The sequence below is a fragment of the Phragmites australis genome, chromosome 8 (genome assembly GCF_958298935.1).
Source record: "Phragmites australis chromosome 8, lpPhrAust1.1, whole genome shotgun sequence".
NCBI lineage: Eukaryota > Viridiplantae > Streptophyta > Magnoliopsida > Poales > Poaceae > Phragmites > Phragmites australis.
The window spans coordinates 35,717,643-35,737,141 of NC_084928.1; the positions used below are offsets into that span (position 1 = coordinate 35,717,643).

At 45.7% G+C, this 19,499-nt stretch overlaps 3 protein-coding genes across 4 annotated transcripts; 2 read left to right on the forward strand and 1 right to left on the reverse strand.

The window, feature by feature from the left end:
• The first annotated feature begins 35 nt into the window (after positions 1-35).
• LOC133927295 (uncharacterized) lies at positions 36-1,828 on the forward strand. Of its 2 annotated transcripts, XM_062373692.1 has the most exons (4): positions 53-153; positions 226-335; positions 1,471-1,542; positions 1,635-1,827. In XM_062373692.1, exons 1-4 carry the CDS (start codon positions 85-87, stop codon positions 1,636-1,638), a joined length of 255 nt encoding a protein of 84 aa, XP_062229676.1. In that variant the 5' UTR covers positions 53-84; the 3' UTR covers positions 1,639-1,827. The 2 variants fall into 2 exon arrangements, with proteins under 2 accessions (XP_062229675.1, XP_062229676.1); XM_062373691.1 differs by having other exon boundaries at positions 36-153; positions 1,471-1,828.
• A 1,521-nt stretch (positions 1,829-3,349) lies between these two features.
• LOC133927297 (nifU-like protein 3, chloroplastic) lies at positions 3,350-4,507 on the forward strand. The gene is made up of 4 exons (XM_062373693.1): positions 3,350-3,510; positions 3,583-3,670; positions 3,820-4,109; positions 4,259-4,507. Exons 1-4 carry the CDS (start codon positions 3,433-3,435, stop codon positions 4,448-4,450), a joined length of 648 nt encoding a protein of 215 aa, XP_062229677.1. The 5' UTR covers positions 3,350-3,432; the 3' UTR covers positions 4,451-4,507.
• Positions 4,508-5,698: 1,191 nt separating this feature from the next.
• LOC133927793 (pentatricopeptide repeat-containing protein At3g61360) lies at positions 5,699-7,156 on the reverse strand. Its single transcript, XM_062374184.1, has one exon. It carries the CDS (start codon positions 7,154-7,156, stop codon positions 5,699-5,701), a length of 1,458 nt encoding a protein of 485 aa, XP_062230168.1.
• Between the last annotated feature and the right edge of the window lie 12,343 nt (positions 7,157-19,499).

Here is a 19,499-nt window from a genome sequence, read left to right on the forward strand (position 1 = left end):
CTCTGATAGATAAGCTAGACCATACATATATTCACATGTTTGTAGTTTGCAGTAGAGATCTAAAGATACCAGGGGGCCACAGCCATGAGTTATTCTTGTCTGTCCTTTCTCGTTACAATCCTAACTCTGGGATGTGCCCACAGCTTCAGAAAAGTAAACTGCCATTTAAACTTCCATATGAGTTGCGAGACCCTAACTTATTGTTTCTTTTCTTAATTTGGACAGGTTGTTGCTGCACTGCTGCCTCAGCATGTTCCGTCCCTGCCTTCCCAGTATTCTTGGACGGCTGGATCTCAAACCAGGCTCTTGTTAATTCATTCATCCCACCGACACAGGTACTAAACTATCATCTCTTACTGATCTAAATCACATTTGAGTTGCTCAGTTGACTTGCTACACACTAGGCTGTTGATCCATGTCGATGCAGTAATCACTAGTCAGTACATATGAAACTCCTGATGTGCATGATATTCTACATGTTTAATTAGGTTTTTTTAGTTCATGGTAGTCCTTGATCTTTGGCTGCCTTGATTTCAGTCCCACTACATGAATGAACATTATCTAGAGCTAGCTGCAAGATTGCTTGCGATTTTCTTTTATGGTACACACATAGATCAGTAGGAGTACAACGTAGGATAAGATTACACTGCCCATCACTTGGCTTTCGAAGATTCCTTTGTCACAACTTAAGATTTGTTGCCGGGACCAATGATAGGCCTATATATGCTGCTTGCTAGCTATTGCAACTCCAATATGCATTCATTTCTGGGGTTTCCAAGCTTCTCCGCAAAAGAAGGGATTTTGAAATCACTGTCACAGTTTCCTGATAAGGATAAGCACTTGGATAGCATCTTTACACCCTGACGTTTACTTTTTTTGTTTTCTTTTTAATTGGGAAAAAACAGCAACTTGTGTTTAGGTCGAGTTGCACCCAATACCAGTGTACCATACCACCTTGGTGAGAGTAGCCTAGCCATCCCTCATCGTGGAAGTTGTGTGCAACTGGCGAGTGTAACATCATTGGTGCTTCGGTCTTTCTCATATTGATCCCTAAATTTACCTGCTCGCTGAGTTAGAGAATCTAAAGTCTGTTGATGTGTTTCTCCATACGCTATGGATGTGCGATATCAGAGAACTAAATATATAACTTGGAAAGGATCTTTGCAACGTAATGGTCATCCACGTGCCACTCAAAAGCAAACCAGAAGCATCGGCTCATATATGCGGATAAGTTGACAGCGATCAGTTGGTCGTTGCTGCACTCATATGCTACATATTGGATAGAGCAGACATCTTTCTCGTGAAAGCTTAAATCATATGAAGTTTTTATTTCCTTTTTGATTATTGATCGAAATCAGTTGCACGTGGCAAAGATATATGTAGCTATCTTGCGTATTTTTAAAATATCCAGACACCCATGGAGATGACCATGTGCAAATGAGAAATAAGTAACTGTTGCTATTGCTGCAGGGAGGGAATCAAACGTGTGGATCCCAAATCAGGAGGACCAGCCACAGCCAGCGGCAGCATCAGCCAAATAATGTAAGCAACTATCTGTCACAGTATCACTCCCCTCCAAAGGCGGACAGGCTACCTGCCGTTAATCCTTTTCATCGGTGTCGTGATCCGCGCAGGTGATGCAGCCATGTACATATCTGCACTTGGCCAGCACCACAAACATCGAACTGGCTGGCTCACATGGACCACACCACGTTGCTCGCATATTTTGTTGCGGTATAGGTCGTATATGTAGATTGAGAGGGAGTAGACTGAGCGGATGTAAGAGTATTAAAGAGAAAAATATTTAGTTTGTTGTATCTGTTTAAACTAGCTGAACTGAGTTTTTGTTTGGTTGATTGAATATAATATTGCATGAGCAGATGTAAAAATCGAGATTCAGATTGATACCCGTATAAAGATGATTTTATAATACTAACAAGTGAGACTATTTACATGAGTAGATGCAATAGTCTGCATCCACCCAACCAGACTACAGAAAGAAGTAAATCGAGTCAGATTGCGAATATTTGTATCCGCTAGACTATGAATGTATATTTGTATCCGTTAGATTAGACTAGAATAATACATACGAATAACTAAATACACTTCTCTAAAACTATACGTATTCACTGAATCGAAATCCATTCGTGCAATCAACCAATCACCTCCGAACAATTTTGGATGTATATACACCCATCAGCTGTTGGCCTCTAGAACCAGCCATGAGATACTCTGGTGTTAGCGTTGCAAGTTCCAGTCAGATCTATTTGCTTACCGATATACATCAGATTTGTGTGGGTGCAGTTTTCCTGCACTTTCTCGGTTGAAGTCTTTATCTTTTTTTTCAAGTGGATTACAAGTTGTGAAGGGTAGTGGTAAGATAAGCGATTCCTTTTGTTGGGGGACGCTTCCCTTTGGTTGTTTTTCTGTGGCCAATATCAGTTGGAAAATATCTGTAAGCACATCTATGATTTGGACAGACTCTGAGTTGAAGTGGACTCGCATTAACCTAGGTTGTACCCATGTTTGCAAAAAAAAGAAAAAAAAGAAAGAAAAACCTTTCCAGCGTACTTCCATATATGGTGCTGTCGTGTTGGTGATCGCAAGAAAAAGCACTATTTTCTTCTACGTACCAGCTGCAGATTGTGTCATATGCCCATACCGACTGTATTTTTGTATGCCCAACATCAAACTGACGTTTTGGAGCTAGATTTCTGGCTACAGGTAATACTAGTTGATTATATCGCTTATTATACCGTGGAAATGTCAGCATAGTTTTTTTTTTTTACATCGTAAACGTCAACATAGTTGATTATGCGGATCAACTTCTCACCTCTCTCTCTTTTCCTAAAATAAAAGAAGTCATTTTGATTCAGGTGGGAAAATCTTTGTTGTAAACATGTAAATAGTAAATGTTATCCATCCGATCTCATTTGAAGATTACAGTTGATCCTATAATCTCACTAGTGAATAGATTATTTTACAATATTTTGTAAGTGTACGGGAGGTTTTTTACAAATTAACTCTTTCACTGATAGAATAGGGGATGAACCATAGTATTTAAATAAGGATCGACTGAATAATATTTGCTATTTGTATGTTGCACCTATTTATTTATTTGCGTCAAAGATTTTCCCTAGTTGCTTTCGTTGAGTATGGGGCTGGTAGTCTGATAGAACTTGATCCCTTTTGAAGGCCCGTTTTGAAACTACAAAATGGGCCCTGGTCTCTGGACCGTGGATCCACATGCTCAAGACGGTCGAATCTCAGCCCAACAAAACGAAACCTCGGGCCCTCAGCTCCGGCGAACCACATCCAGGAAACGAATCAGCAACGGCTGAGCCTGCCTGGCGCTGAACAACGAACGCCCCTCATCTAAACTTGCCGTCAGACTTGCCTCGTGACGAACGAAAAAAATCAGCGGGGATTCAGATGAGGCTCTGCTCGCCTAGTCTCCGGCAAGCGGCGGCCGCGGCCACCAACTCCCCCCTCGCGGCCACCCTCTGCAAGGTACACCACTCCCCGTCTCCCCCCACCTCCTCTCACCCGTTCTTCCACTTCGCTCCACTGACCTGTCCACAGAATTCTCCTAGCTCCCTCATCACCCATGGCAGGCTCAGCTTCAGCCACACGTCGCCGCAGACGCCAAACCACCGTGACAAACGAACAGGTTCGTCGCAGCTTCATCCTCCGACACATTTTCTGCAGAACCAGAGTCACAGCATGCGACAGTTTATTGTCACTTGGTAGAGCTGCAAGATCGAACAAATGAAGCGTCTTTGCTTTTTTGTTTGGTTACCGTGTGCTGTGTCTAACCAGGATGGGCGGTGCGTGTGCTTCCCCTGACGGAGGAGAACGTGGAGATGGTGCTGGACGAGGTGCGGCCGAGCTTGATGGCCGACGGCGGCAACGTGGCGCTGCACGAGATCGACGGCCTCGTCGTCGTGCTCAAGCTGCAGGGGGCCTGCGGCTCCTGCCCCAGCTCCACCATGACGCTCAAGATGGGCATCGAGACGCGCCTCCGCGACAAGATCCCCGAGATCCTTGAAGTCGAACAGATCGTTGATGCCGAGACAGGGCTCGAGCTCAACACCGACAACGTCGACAAGGTCAGTCAGATGCTTACTGGCCATTGTTCAGTGCGCATGCTATTGACTGTAGCCATTTCATCAGCCTGCAAAATTCTTGTTCCAGTTTGGATAGTTCAAGAAAACTGTGCTCTGCAGCAGATGATTCTGAGGATTGTTTGATGTTGTAGGTACTGGATGAGATCAGACCATACCTATCGGGCACCGGAGGTGGAAGCCTCGAGCTTGTTAAGATCGATGAGTATGTCGTCAAAATTCGAATCACTGGACCTGCAGCTGGTGTAATGACAGTACGTGTAGCTGTGACACAAAAACTGAGGGAAAAGATACCTTCAATCTTGGCTGTTCAGCTCACAGAGTAGAAACATGAGTTTTTTTATGCATCAATCAAGAGAACACAAAAATCGGCTTTCTGGTGACTTTTCGATGTTCAGTCTTATATTTCTGAGTCATTAGTCATTACACTGGAGTACAGAGCTGGTTAATACAATTGTCATGTACAAGAATTCTCAGACTTCAAAAAAACTTATGTGTCTTCTATGAAACAAAGCTCATAGTCCTAAGTGTGAAAAATTTACGCTGAAAATTAAACAAAACTTCAGGCTGTTTAGTTTACACGGGATCATATCGATGTGTCAGTTTCAAATCAGTTCAACCAGCAACCGCAAGAAATCCTTAGCTGGGTCTCGAACTTCAACAGAGGTTCTCCATACCTGTTCCCCTCAAATAGTCAGCTTTAGGCTATCCATTTATTCGCTGCTTCCCACAGCTGTAGAAAGTTTGGCCATTGCAACATTTCACCTTGACATCACAGGCTATCAGGCCATGAAAGGATCGCAGTAACATTATGAAACGATTTCGTCGGAAAAGCAACCACAGGAGTGTTCACAGGCTCTTCTTCTGCTGATGCCCCTCCAATTGGATTGCCTTCATCGTTTGGCTAATCTCCTCAGCTTCCCGAATTCCTGCATCCGTCTTAGAAACCCTTTCAAAACCCTAAATGCTCGCTCTGTAGGTTCATGAGTTATTTTACGCTTCAATCAAGGGACCACAAAAATCGGCTTTCTAGTTACTTTTCCTTATTCAGTCTTTTAGTTCTGAATCACTACATGATTAATACAATTGTTATGTACAAGAATTCTTTGACTCTACAGAATAGAATTTCTGTGACTCCGACAAAACAGAACTCACAACCCTATGTCTGAAACATAACTAAAAAACCTTCCAACAGGTGTTAATTCAATGTATAATCATTACATTTTGCACTGGATCATAACAAAGCATCAGTTTCATATTTCAAGTGCCTTTTCTTGGCAAAGGCCGAGCTTTTTCCACAATACTGAAACATCAGCATCTACAGCTGAATCTACTATCGCAAGAAGCCCTTCGCTGGGTCTGAAGCTCTTAACAATTGGAAGGTTCTCCATATCTGTTAGACTGGTAACTCAAACTGACAGCTTCAGGCTATCCACTTATTCCCTGTTTTCCACAGATGTAGAAAGCTTGGTCATTGACTCATTGCAACATTTCACACTTGACATCACAGGCCATCAAACAATAGCGGTAACATTTTAAAATGATTTCCTCAGGAATAGCAACCACAACAGTGCTCACACAGCCTCTTCTTCAATGTGATGCCCCTCCAATTGGATTGCCTTCATCATTTGGCTAACCTCCTCAACCTTCCCAAATTCCCGCGTCCGTCTTAAAAACCCTTCCAAAACCCTAAATGCTCTCTCTGTAGGTGCCATCCCCATCTCGATCATCTCCCTAAAACACCTGTATGCTTCAAAAACCACACCTTTGCAGCATAAACCAGTAACCAGAATATCCAATGCGTGACGGTGAGGTACACATCCTTTTCCCATCAGATAATCCCACAGCTCCAGCCCAAGATCAGCTCGCCCATTCTCGCAGAATACTTTCATGAGCAACATTGTCGTTCTGGTCCTTGGCATGAACCCTGAGCCAACCATCTTTCTGTACACCCCCCAGATCCCCTCTAAATCACCAACTCTCTGAAACCCACAAAATATTGTGTTGTAGCTCACATCATCCAGACCAATCCCCTTCCGCTCCATCTCGCCCATCACTGCCATCGCAGACTGCAAATCCCTAGCCCTCACATACGCACCCATGAGCGCATTGTGAGCCCCACGGTCCGGAGTCACTCCCCACTTCTCCATTTCATCAAACAGGTGACGCGCACGAACCGCGTCCCTCACAATCCCAGCTCCGTATATCAGTGTGGTGAGCACCTGCAGTGTCGGCTTGCAGTTCTCCCTACTGCGCATTTCGTCGAGCAGCTCTAGGGCATCCAAGAACCTCCCTTTCTTGCAGTAGGAGTCCATCCTCACGCAGTACGACACGGCGTCCGGCACGAAACCGCGCAGCACGGCATCATGGTAGAAGAGGTCCAGCGCCTGGGCATGACCGGCCTCCTTGAACCCGAGCAGTAGCGTGTTGAACGTGCGGGTGTCGGGCGGGTACGCGTCGCAATAGCGGTGGAAGAGCGCGCGCGCCTCGGCGACGCGGCCGCGGGCGCAGAAGGCGCGGAGCAGCGCGTTGAGCTCGGGGGCGCCGAAAGCACGGCCCGCGCGCGCCCAGACGCGGGCGGCGGAGTCGAAGCAGGTGACGGCGGCGTCGAAGGACGCGCCGGGGCCGGACGCGGAGAGCGCGGTGGAGAGGAGGACGGCGAGCGCGGGCGCGGAGAGGAGGTGCGGGTGTGTGGACGGGAGGGACTCGAGCAGCGGGAACGAGAGGTGGGCGTAGCGGCGGGAACGGGCGAGGAGGCGGAGGAGGACGGGGAGAGAGCTCTCCGGGACGGGGAAGTGGGGCAGAGTGAGGAGGCGGCGGTACAGGGAGAGAGCAGGGAAGGGCGGCGAGTGCGAGAGGAGGAGATGGGAGAGGAGCGGCGTGAGGAGGGCGGGACAGGACGGGAGGAGTGAGAGGAGAAGCGGCGGAGTGGACGACGCGTGGGATAGGAGGAGGCGTGCGAGGTAGGGGACGGTCGGCGTGAGGAGCGGTGCGGCGGCGCGGCGCGGCGGCGGGAGGAGGTGGAGGCGCATGGGAGCGTGGCCCGGCCGGTGCGGAGGGCGACGAGAGTGCTCACGAGTCACGACAGGTCGGCATGGGTGGGCTGGTACATAGGTGACAGGACGTTTGGCGGTTGGGCCGACCTCGGCATCCATGGGCCGGTCCGTCCTTGTTTGAAATACATGGAGATCACTAATCAATAGCTCTGAATGTTAACAAAGTTTGGAATGCCTACTGTGAAGCATTAGGTTAACGAATTAATTATGCTAAATCTTCGATTTTCTTTAGTAAAGGCTGCTCAGAAGACCAAAGGGATAAAATAAAGTTATTACTTCATGTGCCTAATGAATCCTTGAAAGAGAAGTATTTGGGACTTCCTTCAGATGTGGGGAAATCAAAAGAAGGATCCTTCAAATATTTAAAAGATAGGGTATGGAAGAGAGTTTAGGGATGGATGGAACAGTCTCTTTCAGCTGGTGGTAAGGAGGTGCTAATAAAAGCAGTGGCTCAAGCTATTTCCACCTTTTCAATGTCTTGTTTCAAGTTACCGCGAGGCCTTTGTGACCATTTGAACTCCTTGTTGCGGAAGTTCTGGTGGGTAGTAAGAATGGCAAAAGGAAGACGTGCTGGGTAGCATGGGATCTCATGACAAGACCCAAATATATGGGTGGTATTGGTTTTCGTGATTTCGAGCTTTTCAACTTGGCATTGCTAGCCAAGCAAGTGCGGCGAATTGTTGTCAATCCGAAAACATTTTCAGCTCGGATCTTGAAGGCAATTTATTTTCCAAGTGCAGACTATTACAAGCTAATATTGGTAACAATCCATCACAAATTTGGCGAGCATTGTTGGAGGGACGGGATGTTCTGAAGCAAGGCCTCATTAGGCGTATTGGCTCAGGTGAAAACACTTACATTTTGGAGCAAAATTGGATACCAAGAAATGAGCTACTGCGACCGGTGTGCTCGAAATCTATGAACCCGCCGCAAAAGGTGAGTGAACTTATTGTTCAGTCTGTAAGATTATGGAATACAGAAGTGCTTAATGAACATTTTTATGAGTTTGATGCCAATGAAGTTAAGAAGATTCCTTTATGCACGTCTGCGCAAGAGGATCGGTGGGCATGGCATTATGAAAAGAGTGGTCGTTTTTCTGTGAAATTAGCTTACAAAATGTTGATGCACACCAAACATAGGCGAGAGGAATGGTTAGATGCTAAAGCAGGTCCATCAAACGAGCAGTATATACAGAAGCAATGGGTGTCATTGTGGAAATTGAAAATTCCCTCCAAACTCCGAGTGTTTGCTTGGCGCCTGGCAAGAAACTCATTACCTATAGGAACAGTCCTCTACAACAGAAAAATGGCTTCAACTACCGAGTGTAAGATATGTAATGCGGCGGTAGACTCTTGGAGACATGCTTTGTTGGATTGTACTATGGCACATTGTGTATGGGCTCTGGTTAATGAGGATTTAACTGATCATATGAGTACTTGTCAAATGGAGGATCCAAAGCAGTGGCTTTTCCTCATGCATGAATCTCTGTCTCAAAAGGACTTCATCAACCTGGTGGTCTCATGCTGGACCATATGGGTAGCAAGGAGAAGGGAAATACACGATGAAGAGTTTCAGAACCCGTTATCTACATTTAATTTTATCACTAATTTTTTGAGTGAACTTGATCTTGTAGGTGGGGATACAAACAAGCCTCTGCATATGCAGCCTAAACAATGCTCTCCCAGATGGATTCCTCCAAGGCAAGGTTTTATGAAAATAAATGTGGATGCAGGCATTTCAAAGAGAGGTGACAGGGGTGGCGTAGCTGCAATTTGTCGTGATGGAGAAGGAGTTTTCCAGGGAACAAGTGTACAAGTCTTTGATGGTTTGACAGAGCCTAGTGCTTTAGAAGCTGTGGCATGTAGTGAGGTCCTGTCTTTAGCAGCAGATCTGCAGATTCAAAGGACAACAGTTGCATCTGATTGCCTTGATGTAGTTAATAATTTACAAGAAAACTGCACTTGCAGTTACGCTATGGTGCTTGACGATATCAGGCAGAAAAGTAGATGTTTTAATGAGGTAGAATTTTATCATGAAGGAAGGGGTTCGAATATGGAGGCGCATAGGATTGCTAAAGCTGTTGTTTCCCTAGACTTAGGCCGGCATGTATGGTTGCTTAATCCTCCAAATTTTGTGCATGTACCCATGAACATCAGTATGGAATAAAGAACCCTCTTTTTCCTCTAAAAAAATCAATATCCAAAAATTAGAGTGATTCTACATCCAAAGCACTGTAGCTACCGTTCATGTGATCCTATCCGTATATTTACATGTATAATATAATTTTTTTGAAATTTAAAAAATAGCAAAAGGTATAATAGTTATATTGATAAATCAGTTGAAGTAATTTAAAATGCACAGAAAAAATATCTAAAACTCAAAAAAATATGAAACAAATTTTGTTAGGTTTGTATTACAGTCATCTACATATTAAAATTATGTGCATGCATAAAAATAATATAGTTTTCTTCATAATTAAATGAATGTGTTAAATATTAATAAATTCATAAATAAATATTGAGATACCTAAATTGGTGGACATAATTTTTTTAGTCTTCTTTTATCATGTTCTACGAAAAAAACGGACGTGACGTAGGCGTGCCAATCCGTCTAGTTTGATATTACTCTCTAGGTAGCGGCGAATTCAACGGACCCCCTACCCGCTCATGCTCTATAGAGAGATAGGAGAGGTGAAGAGGAAGAGAAGGGTTCGAGGAGGAAGGACATGAGCTTTCTAGTAATTCATCATGCGTCCGCTATTGTCTCTAGGTAGAGAACTAGCTGATATATCCACGTGTTGGCTTCCAATTTTTGCCTGCTACTCACATGTACTGCTTGCTTCCCAATAGAGGCCCGTCTCACTGTTCGGAGCTCGATTCAGTTGATTCAAATTTGAGAAGCTTTTGATGGGAGCTTCCAAATTAATTTGAAAACCATATAATTCGGGAGCTTTCAAAGTTGATCCGAAAACTTCTAATGAAAAATCTTTCGATTCAAAGCTTTAAATTAATTCGGATAAACTTTCAATTGACTCACGGAACCCATCCAATAGATTCAAAAAACTTCCAATTCAAGAACTTTAACATTTGTTAAAAAAAAAAATCAACCTCAAGAAGAGGAGGAATTCACTGCAATGAAGGAAATAGGAGGACGGAAAGTGGAAGGAAAGATTGACAAGGGTAGCATACTATCTCACCGGGGCAGCGCGACGTGAGGTCACCAAAGCTCGACCTGGAGCACAACGCGTCTCTTTTTTTTTTTTACGAAAAGTAGGAGAATTGCTCGTTCATTCATCAGGAGGAGAAAGAAAAATAAGGTACAAGGATCCTGAAAAAGGAAAGCAAAGAAAACAAAGAAAGAGACTCTACTATACTATACAGACTGTACAACAAACAAAAACTATCTATCTCGCACCAACAAGCACCCAAATGATAAACTCATCCTTAGTGGGAGAGCAGAGAGCTTCGAGAGAGTTGTGCTTGTCCTCAAAGATAAGCTGATTTCGCTCCTTATACAAATTCCAGACAGTGAGAAGCACTAGGCTCATTATCTTTCGACGTCCCACTGGTAGCACGGTTGTAACACACTAACGTCATCATCGGGAGAGGGAAAGGGGTGGATCTGTTGATGAAAGGGCTGGTAGATTTGACAGGCAGCAACCGCGGACCATACTTGAGTGGTCTAAGGACATTCGCGGAATAGGTGGTCAATGGTCTCTAGGTTGCGCATACACAGAGGGAGAAATAAGAATTCGGCCATCCTCGATGCAGTAGACGATCCGCCATGTAGATGCGGCGCTGGATGAGGAGCCAGGTGAAAAAATTTATTCGTGGGGGCGCCCATGGTTCCCAGATGAGCGGGGCAAAATCAACTGTGGTGCTTCCATCGAACTGACAGAGATATGCTGATCTAGCAGAATAACAACCTGAGGTCGCCCACCGCCAAATGATGGAGTCCGGCTCTTTGGTCAAGACGACTCCCCTCAAAGCTCTCCAGAGCTAACATAGTTCGGCAGCAAGGCTGGTGTGATGTCACTCCGTATGTCATCGATCCATTATCGTTGCCCAGTGCTGCCCTCATCGTGCGTGGGCGAGGGCGAAGATCGGCATACAGGGAAGGTGCGATGTTCCGTGGCGTGGTGCCGGACAACCAGCTGTTGTTCCAAAAGTCTGTCATGCACCTGTTTCTCACAGTGACTGCTGTGAACGAGTTGAAGAGGGCGTGGTTTGTGTCATCACAAGGAAGCTTAAGGCCAACCCATGGCTTGTCTAGTGTAGTCCAAGCGGACCACGGCCAACGCAGTCTGAGCGAGCGACCAAATTTCTCAAGGTTTAGGATTCCGAGACCACAAAGTTCCTTTGGCCGGCATACCCGATCCCATGCCACCCTACATTTTGCACCACTAGCTTCCTCTGTGCCCGCCCATATCCATGTTCGCATGATTTTCTCCAGATGCTTATGGACGTATACTGGTAGTTGATGTGTGGTCATGATATAGATGGGTAGAGCTGTGAGGATAGACTTGGCCAAGGTCACCCGGTCGGCTGGGTTGAAGAAGCGTCCTTTCCATCCTGTCACATGTCCTGCTGCCCGGTCGATCAAGGGTTGGAGCTCCACCCTACGAAGTTTACGTAACGAGAGCGACATCCCGAGATATTTGAAGGGGAAGCTGACATGGGGAACTTGCAGCGGTGTAAGAATCTCTTGTAAATCTAACTCATCACATCGAATGGCCACAATTGAGCTTTTGGAGAGGTTGGCTCGCAGGCTAGTGACTTGACCGAAGAGTTCAAGAATTTGGCCAGTAAGCACCAAGTCCTGCTTAACCAGCGCTAGGAAGATTGCAATATCATTAGCATATAGAGACAGTCTCATCCTGGCCGCACGATGGTGTATGGGCGACATGAGGCCCGCCGCGTAGCCATCTCAAAGAGGAGTTGGAGTGGGTCAATGACTATGATGAATAGAAAAGGCGACAAAGGGTCACCCTGCCGAAGGCCTCGATGGTGATATAGGTGTTGGCCGAGCTAGCCATTGAGGAGCACGCTGGAAGATGATGTGGCGAAGAGGATGGAAATCCACTCCCCCCAGCATGCTCCGAAGCCACGGGCGCAAAGAAGATCCAGAAGGTAAGGCCACGAGACCATATCAAAAGCCTTGGAGATATCCAATTTGAGGAGCAGTGACGGTTTGCATTGTTGATGCAGGGCCCTCATTATGTTTTGCACGTAGAGGAAGTTTTCTTGGATGCATATCCTTTTTTATAAAAGCACTCTAGGCCATAGATATGAGGTTATCGAGGTGTGGAGTTAGCCTAAGGGATAGTGCTTTGGAAATGAGCTTAGCCACGCTGTTGATCAAGCTGATCAGGCGATAATCCCCTACTTGTGATGCCCCCTCCTTTTTGGGCAGTGAAATAAAAGACCCCATTGATGCAGTCAAAATGTCTACTATGCATGTTGTAGAAATGATGCACTGCAACCATGACATCCTCCTTGATAATGCTCCAACAATTACGGTAGAAACAACCTGTGAAACAGTCCGGTCCCGGTGCTTTGTCCGGGGGGGGGGGGGGAGGCCTTGATGGCTGCCCAAATTTCCTCCACAGTGAAAGGCGCCTAAAGGGAGGAGAGGTCAAGTGTTGGTAAGCCGAGGGCCTCCCAGTTGAAGGTCATGTTTCCTTGGGCCGGTGTGCCGAGAATAGCCAAAAAGTGTCTATAAATCTCATCTGCTTTCTCGTCGTGGCTGGTGGCCAGTCCAGCTTCCGTTGCCAGGGAGTGGATATGGTTCTTGCACTGTCTTCCATTGGCCCGGAGGTGGAAAAATTTGGAGTTGGTGTCTGCGGCGGTGAGTGGTAGCAGCTGGGATCGTTGTTGTTGTCGTATTTGCTCCACAGACGCAAGCCCCAGGACCCTGACCTTAAGCCAAGCATGGAGTTCCCTCTCTGCTGAAGTTAGGGGCCGCATTTCCTGAGCCAGGTCAAACAAACGGATCACTTCTTGTACGATGTCAAACTGGAGTTTGAAGTTCCCAAAATTCCGGGAGTGCCTCTGTTGTAATGCCTTGGGCGCCCGGTGCAGCTTCATGTCAAGGATATGGTATGGGTTTGTGAGGTCATGTGCAGTCGACCATGATTGTTGAACCACTTCAGTGAAGCCTTCGGCATGGATCTAGAAATTTTTGAAACAAAAATTGGTGAGGTGGACGAATATCAGCCTCGAAGGTGAGGAGTAGGGGACAATGGTCCGACACCGACGAGGAAAGTGGTTGCAGCAGTACATCAGAGTGCAGGAGATCCCAATACGCATTGCAGAACATTCTGTCAAGGCGCACTAGCGTGGGAGGAGATTGCTCATTGCACCAGGTGTATCGACAACCGACAAGGGGGAGCTCCCGAAGCTCGCAATCGTCGAGAGCACGCCTAAATTAACCCATCAGCCTTCTGTTGAGGTTCAGGTTATTCTTGTCCACGTTTTGTAGATTAAGTTGAAATCTCCCGTTTATTAGCCAGGGTCTGGTGATAGATCCTGTCGCATCCTGCATCTCACAAAGGAAGGCCGGTTTTTCTGCATCCAGGTAAGGCCCATAGACTACGGTAACTAACCAAGGCGTGCCTTCTTGCGCCGGAGACACTCTAGCTGTGATGGAGTGCGGCCGCTGTACAAGCATGTCCAGCGAGATGACAGTGCTATCCCAAAGCAAAAGAATGCCGCCGCGGGAGCCATCAGCATTCAAGGCTTCAAAATTATCCAAACGATTGCCGCCAATTTCTACGGCAATGAAGGGGGTGGTGGCCGCGAGCTTGGACTCTTGTAAACTGGTCAAAGCGCAGTGGGCATTTGTGAGGACCTTGGAAATATTTACACACTTAGCCGGATCGTTTAGACCTCGGACATTCCAGCTGAGGATGTTGCCTATCATTAAGAGCCCAGAAACAACAGAGGTCCCAGGCTTAGAACTGAACTGGAGGTGGTCCAAAGGAATGGTTTGGGGAGACCACAGGAGCACGATAGACTATCATTTGCAAGCAGACAATTGTGCATCACCACCCTTACCACTGCAAGACCAAAAGAAAACAACCAGTGTACCCGAACAGGAAACAAATGAACATGCCTGGGTGGTGATGTCCTGCTCAGCATGAGGCACTCGAACAACCGGTGTGCACTAATCATGGGTGAGGATCGTCGACTGTGGAAATGCATGGGGTTTCAAGCGGAGGCTGCCTGGATCCTAGCCACAACTGGCGTGATGTCATCGCCGCTGAGGTTGATTGTCGCAGACGTTCATCGACCGCAAAGCTTGGCTAGAGCATCCACCTCCATGTCATCCAAAGGTCGCTTTACCCAATCTTCATATGCGGTGTAAACACCCCTGTCAAAGGCGCTCTCGTCAGAGATGAGACCGAAGGATTTGGATATCCTTGCTTGTGCACGTAAGGATACACTCACAGGGTTAGCCTGGTTAGCCAAGCGTTTGCTCGAGCAGACTACTGGCATGGCTGATGCCGAGCGATGAGGTTCGTGCCTTTGATGACAAGTGGGGTCTGAGACGAGTGGGGTCGGTCAGGCCTTGGCACAAGAGGCCAGGAGGCCGCTCTTTTCTCCCGAGTCGAGAATCAAAGGTGGATCTACCTGGGCCTGGGTGCTGTTGCAGAGGGCTTGCAGGTTGTTGCTGTGGGTCATAGCCCCTATAGCATCTTGGGCTTCTATGCTGTTGAGGAGGGTCACCGTAGGGTGGCCTGGCCCACCAGCTGCCGAGTCCGAAGCACCCGTTGCTTGGAACTAGTCAAAGGCGGTGGCGTGATTAGGTGGGTTGACCGACTCGTTTAGCTGCACCTCGAGTTTCATGGGATCGTCAAAGGGTGTCAACCTGGCCATTAGCGATGTAAAGGTGTTGGCGATGGGGTCCAGGTCCACCGCCCAAAGACAACTAGCCGCAGGAGGCGTCACAAGCTGCGCGGCTCGAGGAGGAGACACATGTGAACTCGGGCGCGGTGTAGGCGCATTGGATGGCGCGTTTGGTCCGAGCTTGATCCCCGTGAGCGCATAGGGGCGTGTGCTGTGTCCCTAGGTGCGCTCGGGAATCGGGCCATGGTGTTGTCCCGAAGACTCACAGCCGCGGCGCCTGTGGGGTCGCAGTGTAGGGGAGGGTGACCGGTGATGGCGGAGATGACGGTGGCCACCGCCCGGTGAGTGAGCGCGACACCGGTGTGAAGTACCAGCCTTTGAGCAACCCGAGAGCCCGCGACCGTGTCTGTGGAAGAAGGGCCCTAGACGGCACGCAGAGCCTCGGCCCCAAAAATGGTGGCGGACGTTGAAGTTGTCCTCGCAGATGTTGCGATGATGACCTTGTGGAGAGGGAGAGCGGTGCCCGCAACCATGCGGCCCGCAACCTGGGAGGCTATCCGTTGTGCGGCCTTCAGCGTTGGAAACACACATGCAACCCCGGTGAGGATGGCCATGGCAATCATGCTTGTCTGACCAGACACAACTATGCCTTGTTAGCGCAGGAGCACGGTGGCCAATAAAGTGAGGTGGGCGAGCAGCAGAGGTTGCCGAAACATGCTCGTGAGATGAAGGCAAAGGAGGGAAGGTGCGACGACTATGGATGCTCGGTGAGGGTGGGTAGGTGAGCCGACTTTGGATGGAGGAGCGAACGTGATGCTCAGAAGGCAAACGCAGCCTGGAGTGAACGAAGCCTCGAGCTTTCTGGGGACAATAACGAGCGAAATGCTCGCTGCGTCGGCAGACCAAACATTGGGGAGGATCATAACATTGGGCAAGACAATGGTCAGAGGTGAGGCACCGAAAACATCTTCCCTAGAAGAGCCCTCTATAATCCGGCGTCGAGGATTTAGCCATAGATCCTGCAGCTAGACCACCTGGTAGTGGCCCCAACTCCGGGGATGTGGAAGGCAAGTTTCGTTTCCGCCACCAAAATCTTGATTTCATTGGCTGCCAACCAGGTGAGACATCTTGTCAAGCAACTGGCGGGCGACGAAGGGAGAGCTGCGAGAAGTTGTTGGACTGATGGCGTTTTGCATCGGACTAGCGAGCTGGAACAAGCACAATGGATTTCAGCTTGGGCGGCCTCTCGAGCTGCTGAGTGACAGACCTCATGGCACCTTCTGCCAAGAGCGACACCATAACTCCGACGCAGGCGTCACTGCTTTTGCCTTTGTGACCATCGGAACTATGGAAGCAGACCCTGCGCTCTAGCGGTCCCTGGGCGTTCCCAATACGGAGCACACTAGCGGACCCTTGGGGCCGAACTGGCAACGAGGATAGGAGTGCCTCCTTGTAGGTTGTCTTCGTAGTTCCCGTTTGCTGAGTTGGGGAAGGTCCCCCCCTAACGCAACCAAGAGCGTTCGAGGAGTGCTCTGGGCTAGGGGAGAAATCAACTTGATCTAGACTGGGGGAAGTGGGGCTGGGCGGGGATCCAGGACTAGGAAGGTGAGATGGTGGATTGCGGTGGTCGGATTTGGGCGTCAGTGAGGAGTGGTGCGGAGGTGGTGGGTTGGGAGAGGAGGGCCAGAGAGACATTCTCTACCACTATCTGAGTTATTTGATTCACAACGTGTCTCATCGAGGTGGAAGAGTAGTGACACGACTTCACTCTGCTATATCCTAGAGACGATATACATAGTACACTAGTTTTTACTCTCATACGGTATGTTTCATAATCGTCATGAGATAAATAAAACATGTACCAATATTCAAGGCAATTTATCGTGTTCTACATAACAACCATCTCCAGATTAAGGAAAAGTCATCCAGATATTTAAAAGTAATACAATCCTAGATTTTTATACCCAGAAACTTCGAGTATGAAATAACACCACGACCCGACTATATAAGGAAGGAGGAGGAGGTAAATCCAGATGGGGTAGGCAAATGGGACGAAAGGAGAGGGAAGAAGCGATTGAACCAAGAGAAGCGAGAAGCCAAACAAGCAATACGAAGCAAACCTAATCGGATAAGAACATAAACAACTCATTGAGATCCATAATAGAGTCATGCAATGATTAGATTCATCTGATAAGGGTTCCAGAATTTAGAATACGAGATAACTTACTGAGGTCCTTAGGATTAGATTTAGACACGCATCCATTGTAATTGTCTTTTTATGATAATAATTAAGGTAAAATATGAGTATAACTATTATCCTAAGAAAGACCTTAATCTGTATAAAAGCTCGTATCCTCCTCTTCGATACGCACAATTAATAATTAGGTGTCCCTATTTTAAATAATTATTTATATAATTGATTTTATTAATCATTGATAGTCGACACCCTTCTCCTTTCTGATTTTGAATTGAAAGTTGGTGAAATTTGAGTTGAAAGTTGATGAAGTTGGACTTGAAAGTTGGTGAAATTTGAGTTGAAAGTTAGTGAAGTTGGACTTAAAAGTTGGTGAATTTCGAGTTGAAAGTTGTCGGCGTCGAGCGCAGGCAAGAGGATGAAGGGGGATGAGAAAGAGCACGTGATGCTTGTGGGGGAGAGATGACTGCCAGCATCCAGGGAGGAGAGGGAACATGTATTGGAAACGAAAATGGGGGAGGCGGACCCTTGCTCACGCTTGAATGCTAGCCGCTATTGCAGGCTGCAAACTGCGTGAGCACACTGTTGCAGGCTGCAACAAGATTCAGAGTTCCGACCTTCGTGTTCTGGGATTGTAAGAATCCCTCTCCCCATCTCATCTTGCTGTTCAATCTAATCTAGCCCAGGTTGAGTTGAATATAGATGATATTACTTCTGATCCGGTGGTAAGCAAATTTTAGTACTTAGTAATTAACACCCCTTTATTTTATTCCTGGTCCGCCACTGCACATAAGTTTTTGGTTCTGTCTAGCCGGCTTCCTCTCCATGCACTGTGTAACAGGTCACTGTAATCAATCAACTACTGTGTACTAAAGTGCCTGTAATCAGTGAAATCGCAGGGCCCTGCTACTGTAGGTACTGTAGCAGTAGACCCTATGTATGTATATATATGTGTACATATATATGCAATTTTTTTCCGGACATTTTAAAGAAATATCAAAATAAATATTAGTTACATTAATAAATGGGCTGAAAAAAAAATCTAAAATGCGAAGAAAAATATCTAAAACTCAAAAAAATATGAAACAAATTATTTTAGGTTAGTATTACTTCCACCTACATGTTAAAACTATATGTATGCATAAAAGTACTATTGTTTTCTCTATAATCAATTGAATGTATTTAACATTAATAATTTCACAAATAAATGTACAAAATTTGCGAATTAATTTTTTTTAGTCTTTTTTTCGTGTTCTACACAGTAAAATAAAAACGGACGCGACGTAGACGCGCCAATCAGGCTAGTACTATATATTAAAGCTCCAAGAATTGAAGCGATTCGAGGGGTTTCAAGCACTGTAGCTACTGTTTACATGGATCATATGTATATATACATGTATATATATAGATACGAATACAGATATATATATATACATATACGTGTATATATGTATATACATATCCGTATATTTATATGTATAGTATAATTTTTTGAAAAATTCTAGAAAAATAGCTAAAGGTATAATAGTTATATTGATAAATCGGCTGAAATAATCTAAAATGCACAAAAAAAATATCTAAAACTCAAAAAAAATATGAAACAAATTTTGTTAGATTCGTATTTCTATAGTATAATTTTTTGAAAAATTCTAGAAAAATAGCTAAAGGTATAATAGTTATATTGATAAATCGGCTGAAATAATCTAAAATGCACAGTAAAATATCTAAAACTCAAAAAAAAATGAAACAAATTTTGTTAGGTTCGTATTATTGTCGTTTATATATATATATATATGTACATATACGTGTATGTATGTATATACATATCCGTATATTAATATGTATAGTATAATTTTTTGAAAAATTCTAGAAAAATAGCTAAAGGTATAATAGTTATATTGATAAATCGGCTGAAATAATCTAAAATGCACAGAAAAATATCTAAAACTCAAAAAAAATATGAAACAAATTTTGTTAGGTTCGTATTACTGTCGTCTACATATTAAAATTATGTGCATTCATAAAAATAATACTGTTTTTCCTATAATTAAATGAATGTGTTAAATATTAATAAATTCATAAATAAATATTGAAATACCTAAAATTGGTTAATCTATTTTTTTTAGTCTTCTTTTGTCATGTTCTGCGCAACAAAAAAAACAGGCGCGACTTAGGTTCGCCAATCCGCTAGTTTTACTTCTTCTCGATGAAATACATGCTCATCACGTTCTCCAGAAAAAAAACATAACTTCTTCCGGACACAAAGTGAGAAAAGCGG

What these genes read in the sequence shown, in the direction of transcription:
- LOC133927295 (XM_062373691.1), top strand. Translation starts at nt 36, where the DNA reads ATGTTTGTAGTTTGCAGTAGAGATCTAAAGATACCAGGGGGCCACAGC. An exon ending in GTGCCCACAGCTTCAGAAAA is followed by an intron (nt 154 to 225) that starts GTAAACTGCCAT and finishes TAATTTGGACAG; the next exon opens with GTTGTTGCTGCACTGCTGCC. An exon ending in CATTCATCCCACCGACACAG is followed by an intron (nt 336 to 1,470) that starts GTACTAAACTAT and finishes CTATTGCTGCAG; the next exon opens with GGAGGGAATCAAACGTGTGG.
- LOC133927297 (XM_062373693.1), top strand. Translation starts at nt 3,433, where the DNA reads ATGAGGCTCTGCTCGCCTAGTCTCCGGCAAGCGGCGGCCGCGGCCACC. An exon ending in CCACCGTGACAAACGAACAG is followed by an intron (nt 3,671 to 3,819) that starts GTTCGTCGCAGC and finishes GTGTCTAACCAG; the next exon opens with GATGGGCGGTGCGTGTGCTT. An exon ending in ACACCGACAACGTCGACAAG is followed by an intron (nt 4,110 to 4,258) that starts GTCAGTCAGATG and finishes TTGATGTTGTAG; the next exon opens with GTACTGGATGAGATCAGACC.
- LOC133927793 (XM_062374184.1), bottom strand. Translation starts at nt 7,156, where the DNA reads ATGCGCCTCCACCTCCTCCCGCCGCCGCGCCGCGCCGCCGCACCGCTC.